This window comes from Pollachius pollachius (assembly GCF_949987615.1).
Source record: "Pollachius pollachius genome assembly, chromosome: 19".
In the NCBI taxonomy this organism is placed as follows: domain Eukaryota; kingdom Metazoa; phylum Chordata; class Actinopteri; order Gadiformes; family Gadidae; genus Pollachius; species Pollachius pollachius.
The window spans coordinates 2972270-2988360 of NC_136952.1; the positions used below are offsets into that span (position 1 = coordinate 2972270).

The 16091-nt window shown below is 51.0% G+C and overlaps 1 protein-coding gene across 1 annotated transcript in view; it reads left to right on the top strand.

Annotated features, from left to right (window-relative positions):
- The first annotated feature begins 175 nt into the window (after positions 1 to 175).
- Positions 176 to 16091, top strand: part of LOC307090125 (vesicle-fusing ATPase-like) — a 24283-nt gene continuing 8367 nt past the window's right edge. The window contains exons 1-13 of the mRNA XM_079756673.1: positions 176 to 262; positions 1685 to 1770; positions 2532 to 2628; positions 3866 to 3905; positions 5323 to 5489; positions 5955 to 6062; positions 6512 to 6587; positions 7474 to 7629; positions 9543 to 9742; positions 12071 to 12236; positions 13150 to 13224; positions 13959 to 14146; positions 15291 to 15386. Coding sequence (XP_079612799.1) covers positions 251 to 262; positions 1685 to 1770; positions 2532 to 2628; positions 3866 to 3905; positions 5323 to 5489; positions 5955 to 6062; positions 6512 to 6587; positions 7474 to 7629; positions 9543 to 9742; positions 12071 to 12236; positions 13150 to 13224; positions 13959 to 14146; positions 15291 to 15386 — 1467 coding nt within the window. The 5' untranslated portion in view covers positions 176 to 250. The remainder of the gene's footprint in view (positions 263 to 1684; positions 1771 to 2531; positions 2629 to 3865; positions 3906 to 5322; positions 5490 to 5954; positions 6063 to 6511; positions 6588 to 7473; positions 7630 to 9542; positions 9743 to 12070; positions 12237 to 13149; positions 13225 to 13958; positions 14147 to 15290; positions 15387 to 16091) is intronic.

Below are 16091 nucleotides of genomic sequence, written 5' to 3' on the forward strand. Positions count from 1 at the left end.
GTTGTGCGGATGTAATACGGATGTTTACCTGTGCGTGGCTGATATCATTCAACACAAAAAAACAAAGGTCTTTTGAACGTCATGTGCGTAAAAACGCCACCAGTCGATGCCCCGCCCAGAGAGGCAGTTGGCGTTCACGTTGTGTGCGTGATGACGTCAGCACTCAAGGCCCCGCCCAGAGAGGTCGTACGCGTTGTTCTGTCAACGTCGCGTTTTTCTACACTTGGATTTAAACACCAAGAGTTCAGAGATGGCGGGCCGGGTGAGTTAAAATAACATCTCATGTACAAAATAACCTCTTAACAAGCAGTGTGAGGTTAAGTTAAGGGCAGGGAGCACTTACCCTTAGGGCTCCAACATTGGTCTGTGAATGAGACGTCATTCAAATCAGCCCGGAAACGAGAGAGAGTCTCATGACTGTTCACTTAACCTCACTTTACATCACCTTGACTCACTTTAACCAGTGCTAACAGCTGCATGGGAGGTGTTACCGGTCAGATGAGCAGTGAAACACTCAGTTTAGTTAGTTTGACAGGTTGTTCAGAGTTGAGTCAATGCTCTGAGACAGCAGCAAAATAAATAGCATTAAAATATCCCCCTACACAGTAGCAGATACATTAAAACACAATGCAAGAGTGGTAAGATGTATCAATAATAAAATAAGCAGCACTGTTTAATCGTTATAAGTTTGGTGGATTGTTGACGATGTAAACACAGTCTGCTGTGTGTGTGTGTGTGTGTGTGTGTGTGTGTGTGTGTGTGTGTGTGTCTGGCTCACTATAGTGTAGACAGGTTTGAGTTGTTAACACCAAGACAAACTTTATGAATACCGATTTTTCCATGTCAAATTCATGTTGGAAAAGCCTTTACTGGATCAGATGAACCATACAAGGAGAAGAAGAGTATTTACTCTTCAGACTGCACGCTGGAATAATAATATGTATATGTCTGTAATGTATATATATTTAATGGGTGCTCTGCAGTAGCTTTTAAGAAAAGATGGAACTCGCTGTGTACAGTGGTTCAGGAGACAGTTTCCCATCAGCCAAATAAACAGCAATAGTAGAAGTGAAGGTGATGACGACTCTTTTAGCCAGAAGTTACGGGACATGTTGTCAATAAGCAGCAGTGGGACTTCCTGGTGGAGGTGGATAAACATCTTCTAGGGATCCTGATCCACCTCTCCCACGAGGACCTCCTTCTTAATTGAAGTAATCTGATGGAGGGGTTAACCTCAAGGGACTACGATCCACCCCTTCCAGGAGGACCTCCTCCGTCCTGAAGTGAGGACACGTAGACTGTTGGAGGGGTGAACCGCTAGGGACGGCTGCAGGGTAACGAGGAGGGCAGAGACGACATCATGAGAACGCCTTCTCCCAGTCTGCTGATCAAAGCCCAATAAAGTGTCTGTGTCTCTGTGTGTGTGTGTGTGTGTGTCTGTGTGTGTGTGTGTGTTGCCTTTGTTTCAGTGGTGCCTTTTGCAATGAGCATCTGAGTTGTCGATGTACGCTTTTCCTGGAGTAATGCGAATGTTTCTCAAATCCTTTGTACACTCCTGTAACGGAGACGGTTCAAACCGGACTGGAGCGTGATGGATTTCTTGTGCCTCTGTTGTGTTACTCAGAGTCCTCCAGCACCTCAGCCTGACCTGACCCAGGGCCTGTTGTGTTTCTTTTGTCTTCAGAACATGCAAGCGGCGAAATGCCCCACAGACGAGCTGTCCCTGAGTAACTGCGCTGTCATCAGCGATAAGGAACAACAGTTCGAACAGTGGGTTGGATCCTGTGTGTGTGTGTGTGTGTGTGTGTGTGTGTGTGTGTGTGTGTGTGTGTGTGTGTGTGTGTGTGTGTGTGTGTGTGCGCGTGCGTGTGCGTGTGGGTGTGTGTACATGTTAGTTTCTGTTTGTTTGTGTAGAATCGTTGTATGCATTAGAAAGAGGCCAACATCCCGTCGCCCTCCTGGTTCCTCCTGGTTCCTCGTGGTTCCTCCTGGTCCCTCCTGGTTCCTCCTGGTTCCTCCTGGTACCCCCCCCAACTGCTCTGTATCCCGGGGGTCAAACACACACCCGCTCTCCACATGCATAGGGCGCCTCGCTTCGTCCGAACGCCTCTGCTGAATGGATGAACAAGATTATTTATTTTGGAGGCTTTTTTCAGAGCTGTGTGAACATGTACTCAAACTCATTGATTATGAATGCCTGCATGGAACGCAACCTTACCCCTACTTCAAGGAATGAAGGCAGATTGCGGAGCTATGTCTAGGTTGATTTTACTTGATAAAAAAGTTACAAATCTCCCCACTGTATTGCTGGAGTATCTTCATCACGAACCAGCCCTATAGCTCTCAGATGACCCCGGGATGAGGTATCTGGACTCATTGTGTGTCCTCCATCCCGAACCAGCCTTATAGCTCTCAGATGACCCCGGGATGAGGTATCTGGACTCATTGTGTGTCCTCCATCCCGAACCAGCCTTATAGCTCTCAGATGACCCCGGGATGAGGTATCTGGACTCACTGTGATCTCCCTGCAGGCACGTCTTGGTCCGCAACGTGACCCACAAGTACGTCTTCACCCTGAAGACCCACCCCAGCGTCGTCGTGGGAACCATCGCCTTCAGCCTCCCCCAGGTAGGCCTGCTGCTGCTGCCGTGGCAACCGGGTTACAGTGGGGGTACAGTGGCCCGCTGCTGCCGTGGCAACCAGGTTTCCGTGGGAACAGGGTCGCATAAGAATGCAAAACATCTGACAAAATGTGCTTTATGAAGACAACAAAGTGGGAATGGATTAAATACAAACTGAATCACAATTATTGCAGAAAATTTGGTAGTTTGTTTGAATGGTAAAATGCTACTTATTGTTATGTCAACACTTTTAATGACTTTACCTCATAACCTGATAACCATAATAATAAGTGTTTCTCCCTTTTTATAATATAAATACAGTAAATATATCGTAGTAATACTAATTGAATCATCTATAATGTATATGAAATATCAAAGTAGTCCAGCACACCACAGGTCTTGAGAGCGTCGTGTTCCTCTGGACTGCAGGACCTCTCTGCTCCTCTGTCCCACCGCTCACAGTCCTCTCGTGTCTCTTCTTCTTACTCTGTCTCTGCCTGCTCTCCTTGCGTCTCTAATCTTGGCAGCTGCCACAGCCATCAGGTAACCCCCGTAACCTCTTCTCGTGGTCTTATTTCACCAGCTACACGTGCCGCAGGGTCTAAGGACCATAAACAAGTCTTTGGGCTTTATTGTGTTTCTATCCCTTTGAACACTTGTTGATTGTTGTTCAACAAAGTTTTCAATCAATCAATCACGGACGGACTAGAGTCCACAGAGGCCGGCTGGACACAAGGGTCCTCCAATGAGCCTCATGCACCCTACAGCCAGCTCGGTTCTAAGCGCCTGCTGGTTGGTGAATGATGAGTTCACCCCTCCCAGCTAGCATTGAGAACCAAGATGGCCACTGCATGCCCGAGGGCCCATGTTGCATCCATATTCGCTGAATCAAAGCGAGCTGCAGCTGTAGAGTGTGCGTTAAAGACATGAACGGCCACAGGGAGGTGCTGTGAAATGAGACCATGTTCCAGAGGAGGGTAACAGCCATGTCTGATGTTGTTGTTGTTGTTGTGTGAGTGGAGATGTTGGGTTGACTGGAGAAGGAGGCTCTTCTGTGTCCGTGCTTGCTGCCCCACCCTATAAAAAGCAACTCCTTGTTCTGTGCAACCATATTCATTTTACACTGTCCCCTTCTGTGCTTTTTGTTTGTTTGTATAATAGCATCGCCAAAGCTCCCAACAGAGAGAATAATGACTGGTACAATGGAATGCTTCAAGTTTTTCCTTTTCTTTATTTTTTTTTAGAGAAAATGGGCGGGACTGTCTATCGGACAAGACGTTGAGGGTAAGACATGGACGCGCTGTAAACCTGGCTTCAGAATCTCTCTAGATCCACTACACTCTGCTCTCGTCATTCCTGACGAACAGGGATCGATGCTAAATGTTTTTATGTGCATGCTTTGTTGGCATGACGTCACTTTCCATAAATGCCATAACAACGTAAAGTGTCAAATCACATATGACTGTAACTGAGCGATGCAGACACACTGAGGTGGTGGTTTCCCAGAGACCGTTGTGTGCTGAGTGTACTCAGATCTCTGTGTGTTCCGAGTGTACTCAGATCTGTGTGTCCGTCACACCTGAGTGCACTCAGATCTGTGTAGGTTCTGAGTCTACTCGGTGTATCTGAGCGCTCCGGCACTACTGAGTTCCGTTTGATCCGCACTGGCAACAGAACTCGCTGGTGTCCAGGGATCCTCTGTACTACAGAGAAGCACATTGGCACATGAAGAAGGGCCGAACACATACAAAGTCCTAAGCGGCCCAGAGCGCCCGGACTGGTGACCAGAGACAGGCGGACAGTGAAGCGAAGAGGCTTTATGCCCGACCAGTAAACCGTCGTTGGCTAGAGGTTCTCATGTTGGGCAGAGAGTCAGTCCGCCGGAGATGTGAGCTAGGCTTTCTTCCTCATTTAGACGATGTCGACCGCAGGGGGTCCTTGTTAAATGATGAGATGACTCTGCTCGTTAACATAGCATCACTTTTGAAAGAGAAACCTAATGGCATCCAATGTAGGAATAGCACAAGAGATGACAGACCAAGGCCATGTAGAAGCAGGCAGATCATGAAGGAACCGGGGACAGCAGCTGAGCAGGAGAACACGGCTGCACCTCTTTCTCAGGAGGTTCAACCGTTGATTTGAACATGCCTTTACAGCATTGATCCACGGTTGGTTTCGGATCTTGGACCTATTGGATCAAATGATTGGATTATTTCTGTAGCAGACATCGTGTCTATGGAGAGATGATGTAGGTAGCCTGGTAGCAAGGCTTCTGTACTTTTATATTCTAATGAATTCTATTTCAATTGAACTGAGTGCAACAGGAGCCACAGACGTAATCTATATGATATCAATAACATTTTCTCCAAAGTCTTCCTCCTAGCCGCTAAGGGGATCCTAACGTGATGAGGGTTGTAGAAGCAGACTAAAAGCCCTCTGAGATCCCCGTTCACTGTTGATCCTACTTTACCTCCATTTCTCCCATCATAAGCGTTTGTTTTAATGCACACACAGGGTGAACATGAGAGGAGTTTGGGCTTTACTGCTTCTCAAAGACTTTTTGGAAGTGCTTATCTTTGGGACTTGGCAATAGAACGGTTTATAAAAAAAATAGCTTTTTGATTTTGGTAGGATTATACATCATGGTTCATCATGAAAGAATCGTAAGTAAAAGGTTCTTTTTGTCGGTTTTCTCGATCAGTGACCAGCTATAAGTTCGATAAGAGCCGTCAGTATGTGGGCTCGATCCTGCTGGAGGTGGACTTCCTGCAGAAGAAGAACGTGGACAGCAGTCCCTACGACTCGGACAAGATGGCCGCAGAGTTCCTCCAGAGCTTCAGCAACCAGGCCTTCAGCGCCGGCCAGCAGGTGATCAAGATCCACGGTCACATCAGTTAGTCTGTCAGTTAGTCTGTCAGTAACTACTACCGTCAGTTACTACTACCGTCAGTTACTGCTACCGTTAGTTACTACTACCGTCAGTTACTACTACCGTCAGTTACTCTGTCAGTTACTACTACCGTCAGTTGCTACTACCGTCAGTTACTCTGTCAGTTACTACTACCGTCAGTTACTACTATCGTCAGTTGCTACTATCGTCAGTTACTAGCACCTTTGATTACTACCGCCGGTAGTCACATGGGGTAAAGTCTCTGCTCAATGACTCAATATTAATGGTAAACGGTACATGCTCATATGAAGGTATTATACCATTGAAGTAATTATATAGTTTGTGTATATATACAGTATATATAGGATCTTTTAAAGTGCTTGTATACACCATGGACTCTATGGATCCTAACCGTGGATGTCGGTCCCTCTGATTGGCTGAAGCTGGCGTTCAGTTTCAGCGACAAGCTGTTTGCCTTGGTGGTGAAGAACATGGAGGCCATGGACCCCAGCATCCTGAAGGGGGAGGGAAGCTCCGGCAAGAAGCAGAAGGTACCTGCACAGCCGCCACTGTCTCACCTGACCACCAGGGGGAGTGCAGAGGCTAGGGCCGCCTGCTGTATGCTGTGGCTGTCTTTATTCTAGCCAGTAACGAGTGTCTGTATGTGGAAGTAGAGGGTTGGTGTTTTTCTGTTCTTCACTGTAATGTTGTCTGCTTTTCTTTTAAATGGAATCAAATCTAAAGAAGTATCTCAGGAGTTAATGACTGAAACGCTGTGACACTACCTTTATGATGGTATATATTTTGTATAAAAATACACCTCAGAATGCATGCTTTCGCGTTTGTGTCCAAGCATCCCACAAGAATATTCTTTGTTTATTTTTTTTGTTCAAGGGGGTGAGACCAATTAAAAGGCTGACTCATTGGGATTTGGGTCTGATTTGGTCCCGATATGTTCCTGATTGTGTCCTTATTTGGTGCTGTTCTGCCCTTCTTGCAGATTGATATCGGTTTGTTGAATGGCAACAGTCAGGTGATCTTCGAGAAGGCTGACACCTCTTCCGTAACGCTCATAGGTGAGTGAGGCATGCCAGGCAGAGCGGAAAACGTTCACCCCCGTCTGAGGGCGTCTCAATCTCCCAACACAACAGCCACTCTCAGACACTCAACATGTCACCACACGATGCATGCATATTTTGTGCTTTTATTTTGCTTTCATTTGACCGTGCATAATTGTCTACATAAAGGCCTAAACTGTTAAATTACACAGCCTTAGTCGACCTGTATCTCAGATGATTCATATTGAGGGGTGATACATAATCTATTTCATGTGGAATTAGGGTGATTCTGAGGCGTTGGAGCCTGGTTAAATTAACCATTATTCCGAACAGTTTCATTAGCCGACATTTGTTTCAGCCACAAGGGGGCAGCATGCCCATGTCAATCTCTTTCTCCATCTGGATTTGAAGTTTGATTGTAGGGATAGTCCACTTATTCCCAGAACATAGGAAAGAAAGACAAAACCAATCAAGCTGTAGAGGATTTAGCATTACAGTAAATAGTAACTTGTTTTTTATGCAATACAAATAATGAACCATAGCTTTTAAAGGCTCTATTAGAAGCAATTACAAGTTTTTTTCAATCAATATGTCTCCCTCCTCTTAAAACTCCTCCTCCCTCTCCTCCCTCCTCTTCCTCCCTCCTTCCTCTCCTCCTCCCTTCTGTTCCTCTCCTCCTCTTCCTCCCTCCTATTCCTCCCTCCTCCTCCTACCTCCTTCACCTCCTCTCCTCTTCCTTCTCCTCCCCCTCCTCTCCTCCCTCCTGTTCCACACTCCTTCCTCCTCTCTCCTCCCTCCTCCCTCCTCTTCCTTCTCCTCCTCTCCTCCTCCCTCCTGTTCCACACTCCTTCCTCCTCTCTCCTCCTCCCCTCTCCTCCCCCCTCCTCTCCCTCTCCTCCTCCAGGGAAGGCCAAGACGCGGGAATCCCGCCAGTCCATCATCAATCCCGACTGGAACTTCGAGCGGATGGGCATCGGAGGTCTGGACAAGGAGTTCTCCGACATCTTCAGGCGGGCCTTCGCCTCGCGGGTCTTCCCCCCCGACATCGTGGAGCAGATGGGTGAGACGGCTGTCACACATCGGGCTCAACCAATCATGTTGCTGGGTTTCCGTCTGTCAAACCTAAAGCCTAAATCCAGCGCTGTGTGACACCGCCCAGATCAGAGGGGCTGAGAACCGTTGTCAGGGATACCAGACCATCAGACTTCTCTCAGAGTGAGGGGTCCTCTTTGCTTCAGGGGTTCAGGACTCAGGACTGGTTTCGGTCCCAGTTCATGTAGTCTCCCATAATCACTGCTGTCCTCGATAGGGACACAGTTGCAGAGTAAACGGTCCCAGAGAGAGAGGCCTTGTTGTCTTCCCCAGTGAAACCAGTCACCCCGCAGGGTGAGTGACGGGAGAACAGGTAGGCCAATGTCCTGCTGGAGATGTTTTCCAGGTTGCCAGTCCATGACTCTCCGACACGGGCGTCACACACCACAATGCTTTACTTTCTCTGTACGCACATAGGAAGACAGAGAAGAACGCACGCACGCACGCACACACACACACACACACACACGCGAACACACACACACACACCCAGACTTCGAACCTCATCCCCGTACGTACATACCCACAAGTGCCCCCCCCCCCCCCGGGGTGTCCGGCGCTGGATGCGCTGACCTTTGGGCGGGGAGGGGGGAGCCCCTGGCTGTGGCCACCTGGCCCCCGTAATGAGATGGCGAGCACAGATAGCGGAGCTAAAGGTGACGCAGTACCGCCTGTGTGTGTGTGTGTGTGTGTGTGTGTGTGTGGGTGTGTGAAGGGACTCGTCTCTGTTAGTTTGAATGCGGACAGAGAGGGTATTCTCCACCAGTGTTCTCCCTCCCCCCCCCCCCCCCCCCCCCCACCAAATGTTGGGGAGGGGGGGCTCGCTGCCCCTTACCTCGTCTCCCCTTTAAGGTAGCCCCCCCCCCCCTCCGGCTGGTCTTATCTTTCGACCCCACCTTTCCCGCTCCCCCACCTGTCGTCACCGTGACGACCCCCCCCCCCAGATGGTCCTCTGGAGGGGGGGTTGGGTGGGTGGGCCAGGTAGAGGGGGGGGGGGGGCTCTCCATTAGACTGGGCAAAGAAACAGACCTGGGTTTCTAGAGAGAGTCCTGGGTGTCTGGAGACAGACCTGGGTGTCTGTAGGTCTAGAGACAGACCTGGGTGTCTGTAGGTCTAGGGACAGACCTGGGTGTCTGTAGGTCTAGAGACAGACCTGGGTGTCTGTAGGTCTAGGGACAGACCTGGGTGTCTGTAGGTCTAGAGAGAGTCCTGGGTGTCTGTAGGTCTAGAGACAGACCTGGGTGTCTGTAGGTCTAGAGACAGACCTGGAGACAGACCTGGGTGTCTGTAGGTCTAGGGACAGACCTGGAGACAGACCTGGGTGTCTGTAGGTCTAGAGAGAGACCTGGGTGTCTGTAGGTCTAGAGACAGACCTGGAGACAGACCTGGGTGTCTGTAGGTCTAGGGACAGACCTGGAGACAGACCTGGGTGTCTGTAGGTCTAGAGACAGACCTGGGTGTCTGTAGGTCTAGGGACAGACCTGGGTGTCAGTAGGTCTAGAGACAGACCTGGGCGTCTGTAGGTCTAGGGACAGACCTGGAGACAGACCTGGGTTTCTGGAGACAGACCTGGGTGTCTGTAGGTCTAGAGACAGACCTGGACACAGACCTGGGGGTCTGTAGGTCTAGGGACAGACCTGGAGACAGACCTGGGTGTCTGGAGACAGACCTGGGTGTCTGTAGGTCTAGGGACAGACCTGGGTGTCTGTAGGTCTAGGGACAGACCTGGGTGTCAGTAGGTCTAGAGACAGACCTGGGTGTCTGGAGACACCAGATCCCCCCCCCATCCAAACCCTAGTGCGGAGCCCTGGTTGTACGGCTCGAGGAGGGAGGGAGGGAGGCTGAGGCTGACCCCTGTGCCCACCCCCCCCCCCCCCTCAGGCTGTAAGCACGTGAAGGGCATCCTGCTCTTCGGCCCCCCGGGGTGCGGTAAGACGCTGATGGCGCGACAGATCGGCAACATGCTGAACGCCCGCGAGCCCAAGATCGTCAACGGGCCAGAGGTCCTCAACAAGTACGTGGGCGAGTCAGAGGCCAACATCAGGAAGCTGTTCGCCGACGCAGAGGAGGAGCAGAAGAGGGTGAGCACTCACTCACTCACTCGCCCACACCCACTCACTCACTCACTCACTCGCCCACACCCACTGACTGACTGACTGACTGACTGACTGACTCACTCACTCACTCACTCACTCACTCACTCACTCACTCACTCACACCCTCATTCCCTCACTCACTTTCTCTCTCTGACACACTCACTCACTCACGCAGTCACTCATTCTCACTCACAATCAATCACTCTCGCCATCACTCACTCACTCTCTCTTCCTCACTCACTCACACAGTCACTCACTCACTCATTCCAACACTGAGTCTCTCTCCCTCTCATACTTACTCATTCACCCACTCACTCACTCTGACTTACTCACTTGCTTTCGCTCTCTGAATCGGTCACTCACTCACTCACTCACTCACTCACTCACTCACTCACTCACTCACTCACTCACTCACTCACATACATACACACTCACTCACTCCACTTAAATCCATGATACATTTTCAGATTTATGGATCCCACTTGCAATCACAAAGGACAAATTTAAGGTGTTATCATCTGAATTATTCACGTTGATGACCTAATCCAGTTTCTCGTCATAGTTTGAATCTCTGAGTGAGTATGAGACGCACACACACGGTATTAATTGTGTTCACATGATGGATACATTCTTAGAGCTGCAACCAATGATTACTGTCATAGTCGATTAATCTAACGATTATCTTTCAGATGAATCATTTGGTCCATAAAATGAATAGCCAAACGTTTGTCTTCCTGTGCTGCATCACATTGCATCTCTCTGTCGCCCTGGACCTTCCCCCCCAACGATTCAATCAGGGACGCATCAGATAACGGGGAAGGGAGTGCTGGCCTGACTGTTCACAGCCTGTTCCCAGTATGGCTCAATGCCCTCCTTCTCTCCCGCGATAGCATCTGTTCTCTAACCAAACAGAAAAGCTAATTTCTGCAGGAGTGGAGAGATCTGCCCTTTACTCACACATAGCCACCATGCATTTGGTCCCATCCTGTGTGTGTGTGTGTGTGTGTGTGTGTGTGTGTGTGTGTGTGTGTGTGTGTCTGTGTGTGTGTGTGTGTGTGTGTGTGTGTGTGTGTGTGTGATGACGTTGGGCCCTCATGATGGGACACCAGTGTGGAGTCTCACTCTTCACCACCTAATGAGGGGCCCAGTTATCGCTGACCTCCCCTTAGAACCACTATACACACACATACCGAGGCACACACACACACACACACACAGCGATACCGAGACAACACGCACACACACACAGCGATACTGAGACACACAGGCACACAAACGCTGGCACACACACTGTGTAATAAAGTTGCTTTAAATGCTAGTTATGAAGACTGACGGCTGGTGGGTGACCCCCCACCCTGACTCCTTCAGGCCTCATCTCCCCCTCTCAGCCGGCTAAGACTCACCTCTCAGTAAACACTCACCTATCAGCTAAGACTCACCTCTCAGTTAAGGCTCACCTCTCAGTCAAGACTCACCTCTCAGCTAAGACTCACCTTTCAGTCAAGACTCACCTCCCAGCTAAGACTCACCTCTCAGTCAAGACTCACCTCCCAGCTAAGACTCACCTCTCAGTCAAGACTCACCTCCCAGCTAAGACTCACCCATCAGCTAAGATTCACCTCTCAGTAAACACTCACACATCAGCTAAGACTCACCACTCAGTAAACACTCACCCATCAGCTAAGACTCACCTCTCAGTCAAGACTCACCCATCAGCTAAGACTCACCTCTCAGTCAAGACTCACCCATCAGCTAAGACTCACCTCTCAGTCAAGGCTCACCTCTCAGCTAAGACTCACCTCTCAGTCAAGACTCACCCATCAGCTAAGACTCACCTCTCAGTCAAGACTCACCTCTCAGCTAAGACTCACCTCTCAGTCAAGACTCACCTCTCAGTCAAGACTCACCTCCCAGCTAAGACTCACCTCTCAGTCAAGACTCACCTCTCAGCTAAGACTCACCTATCAGCTCACACTCACCTCTCAGCTAAGACTCAGCTCTCAGTCAAGACTCACCTCCCAACTCAGACTCACCTTTCAGCTAAGACTTAACTCTCAACTAAGACTCACCTCTCAGTCTGCTTAAGCGAGGAACACACTGGCCAAACCGTTGGCCATCTGAAACGTTTGGGGAGACTCGGACGAGTTGGGGAACAAATCTGTTCGTGTGCTCCGCTGAGTTGGAGTGGTTTCCTTCCCCCCTTAAGCTAATGTATTGCTATTACGCAGCATTTCCCATGACCTTATGTTGGACAACAGCCATAATCCATCCAATAATACTCTGTAAACGCTTTGTGTGTCCCCATCGCCACAGCTGGGCGCCAACAGCGGCCTGCACATCATCATCTTCGACGAGATCGACGCCATCTGCAAGCAGCGCGGTAGCATGGCGGGCAGCACGGGCGTCCACGACACGGTGGTCAACCAGCTGCTGTCCAAGATCGACGGCGTGGAGCAGCTTAACAACATCCTGGTCATCGGTGAGAGGAGACACACACTCACTTCTACACACAGCCCGCCCACACACACACACACACACACACCCTGTGATGAACGCACACACTCCCATTGCCACACGCAACCCCTACCCCACACACCCTGTGACGAACACACAGCCCTACCCTACACAGCCCTACTCACTGTGATGAACACACACACCCCGACTCACTGTGATGAACACATACCACGACATACACACACCCTACCACACACTGCGCTACCACACACCGCTACCACGCACACCCTGACTCACTGTGAGGAACACACACACCCATACCACACACCCTTACTCACTGTGATGATGAACCCTACACACCTAACCCTACACACCCTGATGAACACAACATGAACTCGCTCTCTCTCCCTCTGTGTCTCTCTGTCTCTCCCTCTCTGTCTCTCTGTCTCTCTCTCTGTCTCTCTCTCTCTCCCTCTGTCTCTCTCTCTCTCTCCCTCTGTCTCTCTCTCTCTCTCCCTCTCTGTGTGTTTCTCTCTCTCTCTGTCTCTGTCTCTGTCTCTCTCTCCCTCTCTGTCTCTCTCTCTCTCTCTCCCCCTCTCTGTGTCTCTCTGTCTCTGTCTCTCTCTCTCTCTCCCTATCTGTCTCTCTTTGTCTATCTCTCTCTCTCTGTCTCTCTCTCTCTCTCTATCTGTCTCTTTCTCCCTCTCTGTGTGTGTCTCTCTCTTTCTCTCTCTCCCTCTCTCTCCCTCTGTCTCGCTCTCTCGCTCTCCCTCTGTCTTTCTCTCCCTCTGTGTGTGTGTGTCTCTCTCTCTCTCTCTCTCTCTCTCTCTCTGTCTCTGTCTCTGTCTCTCTCTCTATCTCTCTCTGTCTCTCTCTCTATCTCTCTCTCTCTCTCTCTCTGTCTCTCTCTCTATCTGTCTCTCTGTGTCTGTGATCAGGGATGACCAACCGGCCGGACCTGATAGACGAGGCTCTCTTGAGGCCGGGCAGACTGGAGGTGAAGATGGAGATTGGTGAGTGCAGACCGCCTCCCTCCTCCTCCTCAGAATCCGACCCTCGACCGCAGCCGAGCACAGAGTGTTGGATCCCGCCAGGAAATGTGCAACTCTGGAATATTCTACAGATACATTTCTTATTCATTTATTCTTTATCTGAAATTTAAGTTAAGGCCACGTGTATGCTGATCTTACGCTAATGAGAAGCTGAATCAATGCCGGTCATCCGCTGGGGTATTGTATGCATCGCTTAGCTTCACCTCATACCCTTTTGGAGGGTTCTCATCAGAGGGTCTCAGGCCTTGAAACAGAAGCACGTCCTGACCCTGTTGTTTTTCTCTCCCCTATCTCCTTTTCTCCCCCCCACTCTCCCCCAATCTCCCATCTCTTCTTCCCCTTCTCTGCTCCCTGACATCTCTCCCCTTCTCTCCCTCTTCTCACTTCTCTCCCCCCCTCTCTCCTCTCCCTCCCCTTCTCTCCCTCTTCTCACTTCTCTCCCCCCCTCTCCCTCTTCTCACTTCTCTCCCCCCTCTCTCCTCTCTCTCCCCTTCTCTCCCTCTTCTCACTTCTCTCCCCCCCTCTCTCCTCTCTCTCCCCTTCTCTCCCTCTTCTCCCTTCACTTCCCCCTCTCTCCCCCCCTCTCTTCCTTTCTCTCCCCCCTCTCTCCCCCCCTCTTCTCCCCTTCTCTCCCTCCCCCCTCCTCCCCCCTCTCTCTCCCCTCCCACCCCCCTCTCTCCCCCCCTCCCCCCCAGGCCTGCCTGACGAGCGTGGGCGTGTCCAGATCCTCAACATCCACACGGCGAAGATGCGTGAGTTCAAGCTGCTGGCGTCGGACGTGGACGTGAAGGAGCTGGCGGCCGAGACCAAGAACTACAGCGGGGCGGAGCTGGAGGGCCTGGTGCGGGCCGCGCAGTCCAGCGCCATGAACCGCCACATCAAGGTCGGCCCGCACGCAGCCAGGGGGGCGGGGCTAGAGTAGAACACGCCGCCGGGGGGGCGGGGCTAGAGTAGAACACGCCGCCAGGGGGGCGGGGCTAGAGTAGAACACGCCGCTGGGGGAGGAGGGGCTAGAGTAGACCATGCAGCCAGGGGGGGGAGGGGCTTGAGTAGAACACGCAGCCAGGGGGGCGGGGCTAGAGTAGAACACGCAGCCAGGGGGGCGGGGCTAGAGTAGAACACCCGCCAGGGGGGCGGGGCTAGAGTACCACACGCCGCCGGGGGGGGGCGGGGCTAGAGTAGATCACGCCGCCAGGGGGGCGGGGCTAGAGTAGAACACGCCGCCAGGGGGGCGGGGCTAGAGTAGAACACGCCGCCGGGGGGGGAGGGGCTAGAGTAGACCACGGGGGCGGGGGACTATGGTAGTTCCGACAAGGGGAGGGGGGGGATTGGGGTACGCCGCGGGGCCCGGGGGGGTGACTAGGGTAGATCCCCGGGGTCTCACCCTCCACACACAACCTTCACATCCCACACACATACACAACTCACATAAACACGCGCACACATGCACGCAGACATACGCAACCCGCACACACATACACGCAGACATACACAACCCGCACACACACACACACACACACGTCAAGTAAATGGTATTAGTACAGCCCTTAATCCCAGTTCCAGTCTCAAAGGACTTAACAGGCCCTATATTTATGACACCCCCCTAACCCGAGCCCCCCAGAGGGCAGGGAAACTCCCTTACACACACGTGTGCAGACGCTCAGTCAGAATGCTAAATATTGTGAGGTGATGATGCATGACAGACAGGAGACCTTTACGCTTGTGTGACTGCCCGTCTCCTCTCTCTCTCTCTCGCGCTCTCTCTCTCTCTCTCTCTCTCTCTCTCTCTCTCTCTCTCTCTCTCTCTCTCTCTCTCTCTCTCTCTCTCTCTCTCCCCCCCCCCCCTCCAGTCATGACCCCTCCCCTCCACCTGTCTGACCTTTCATCCTCTGAGGAGCGCATTGTCCTTGTCAATATCTGTTTGGATGTGCAATGCAAACGACAGCATGATTCACAGCTGTGTGTGTGTGTGTGTGTGTGTGTGTGTGTGTGTGTGTGTGTGTGTGTGTGTGTGTGTGTGTGTGTAGGCCAGTGCCACGGTGGAGGTGGACATGGAGAAGGCGGAGAAGCTGCAAGTCCACAGGAACGACTTCCTGGCCTCGCTGAACAACGACATCAAACCTGTGAGTCACTGCAGTTACCTGATACCTAGTGATCTCTCCCTCTGATCAACCTGCCATCAGGTACATGTGACCCGTTCAATTTGTCACAAGCTACCAGCTCGTTAGTCATGTGACCTACTCGATAGTCACATGTGACCAGCTCGTTAGTCACATGCTACCAGTTCGTAAGTCACATGCTACCAGCTCATTAGTAAGATGTTAGTCACATATGACCAGCGTGTTAGTCACATGTGACCAGCTCGTTAGTCACATGTGACCCGCTCGTTAGTCACTTATGACCCGCTTCTAAGTCACATGTGACCAGCTCGTTAGTCACATGTTACTAAATGCAAGTCACATGTGAACAGCTCGTTAGTCACATGAGACCAGCTCGTTAGTCACATATGACCACATGTTAGTCACACATGACCACATGTTAGTCATATGTTACCACAGGTGGAAGGCCTGAAGGGAGGGGTGGGCTCTTTTCAGTTGGATACGACTAGAACCGAGCTCTCCTCATTCCCAACCCTACCGTTGAGATATGAAATATGATATAGAAAAGCCCTATTTTTCAGCACAAATGCAGAATGCCAGAATCCTACAATACGCGATGATTTAAGAATAAATCAATGGCTTATTCGACTGAGATAGGAGGACTGAGGCTCCAACAGTCACCAGTGTCGTCTGGACTCTCTTCCCCGCTCTTCAACTCTCCCTCGTCCC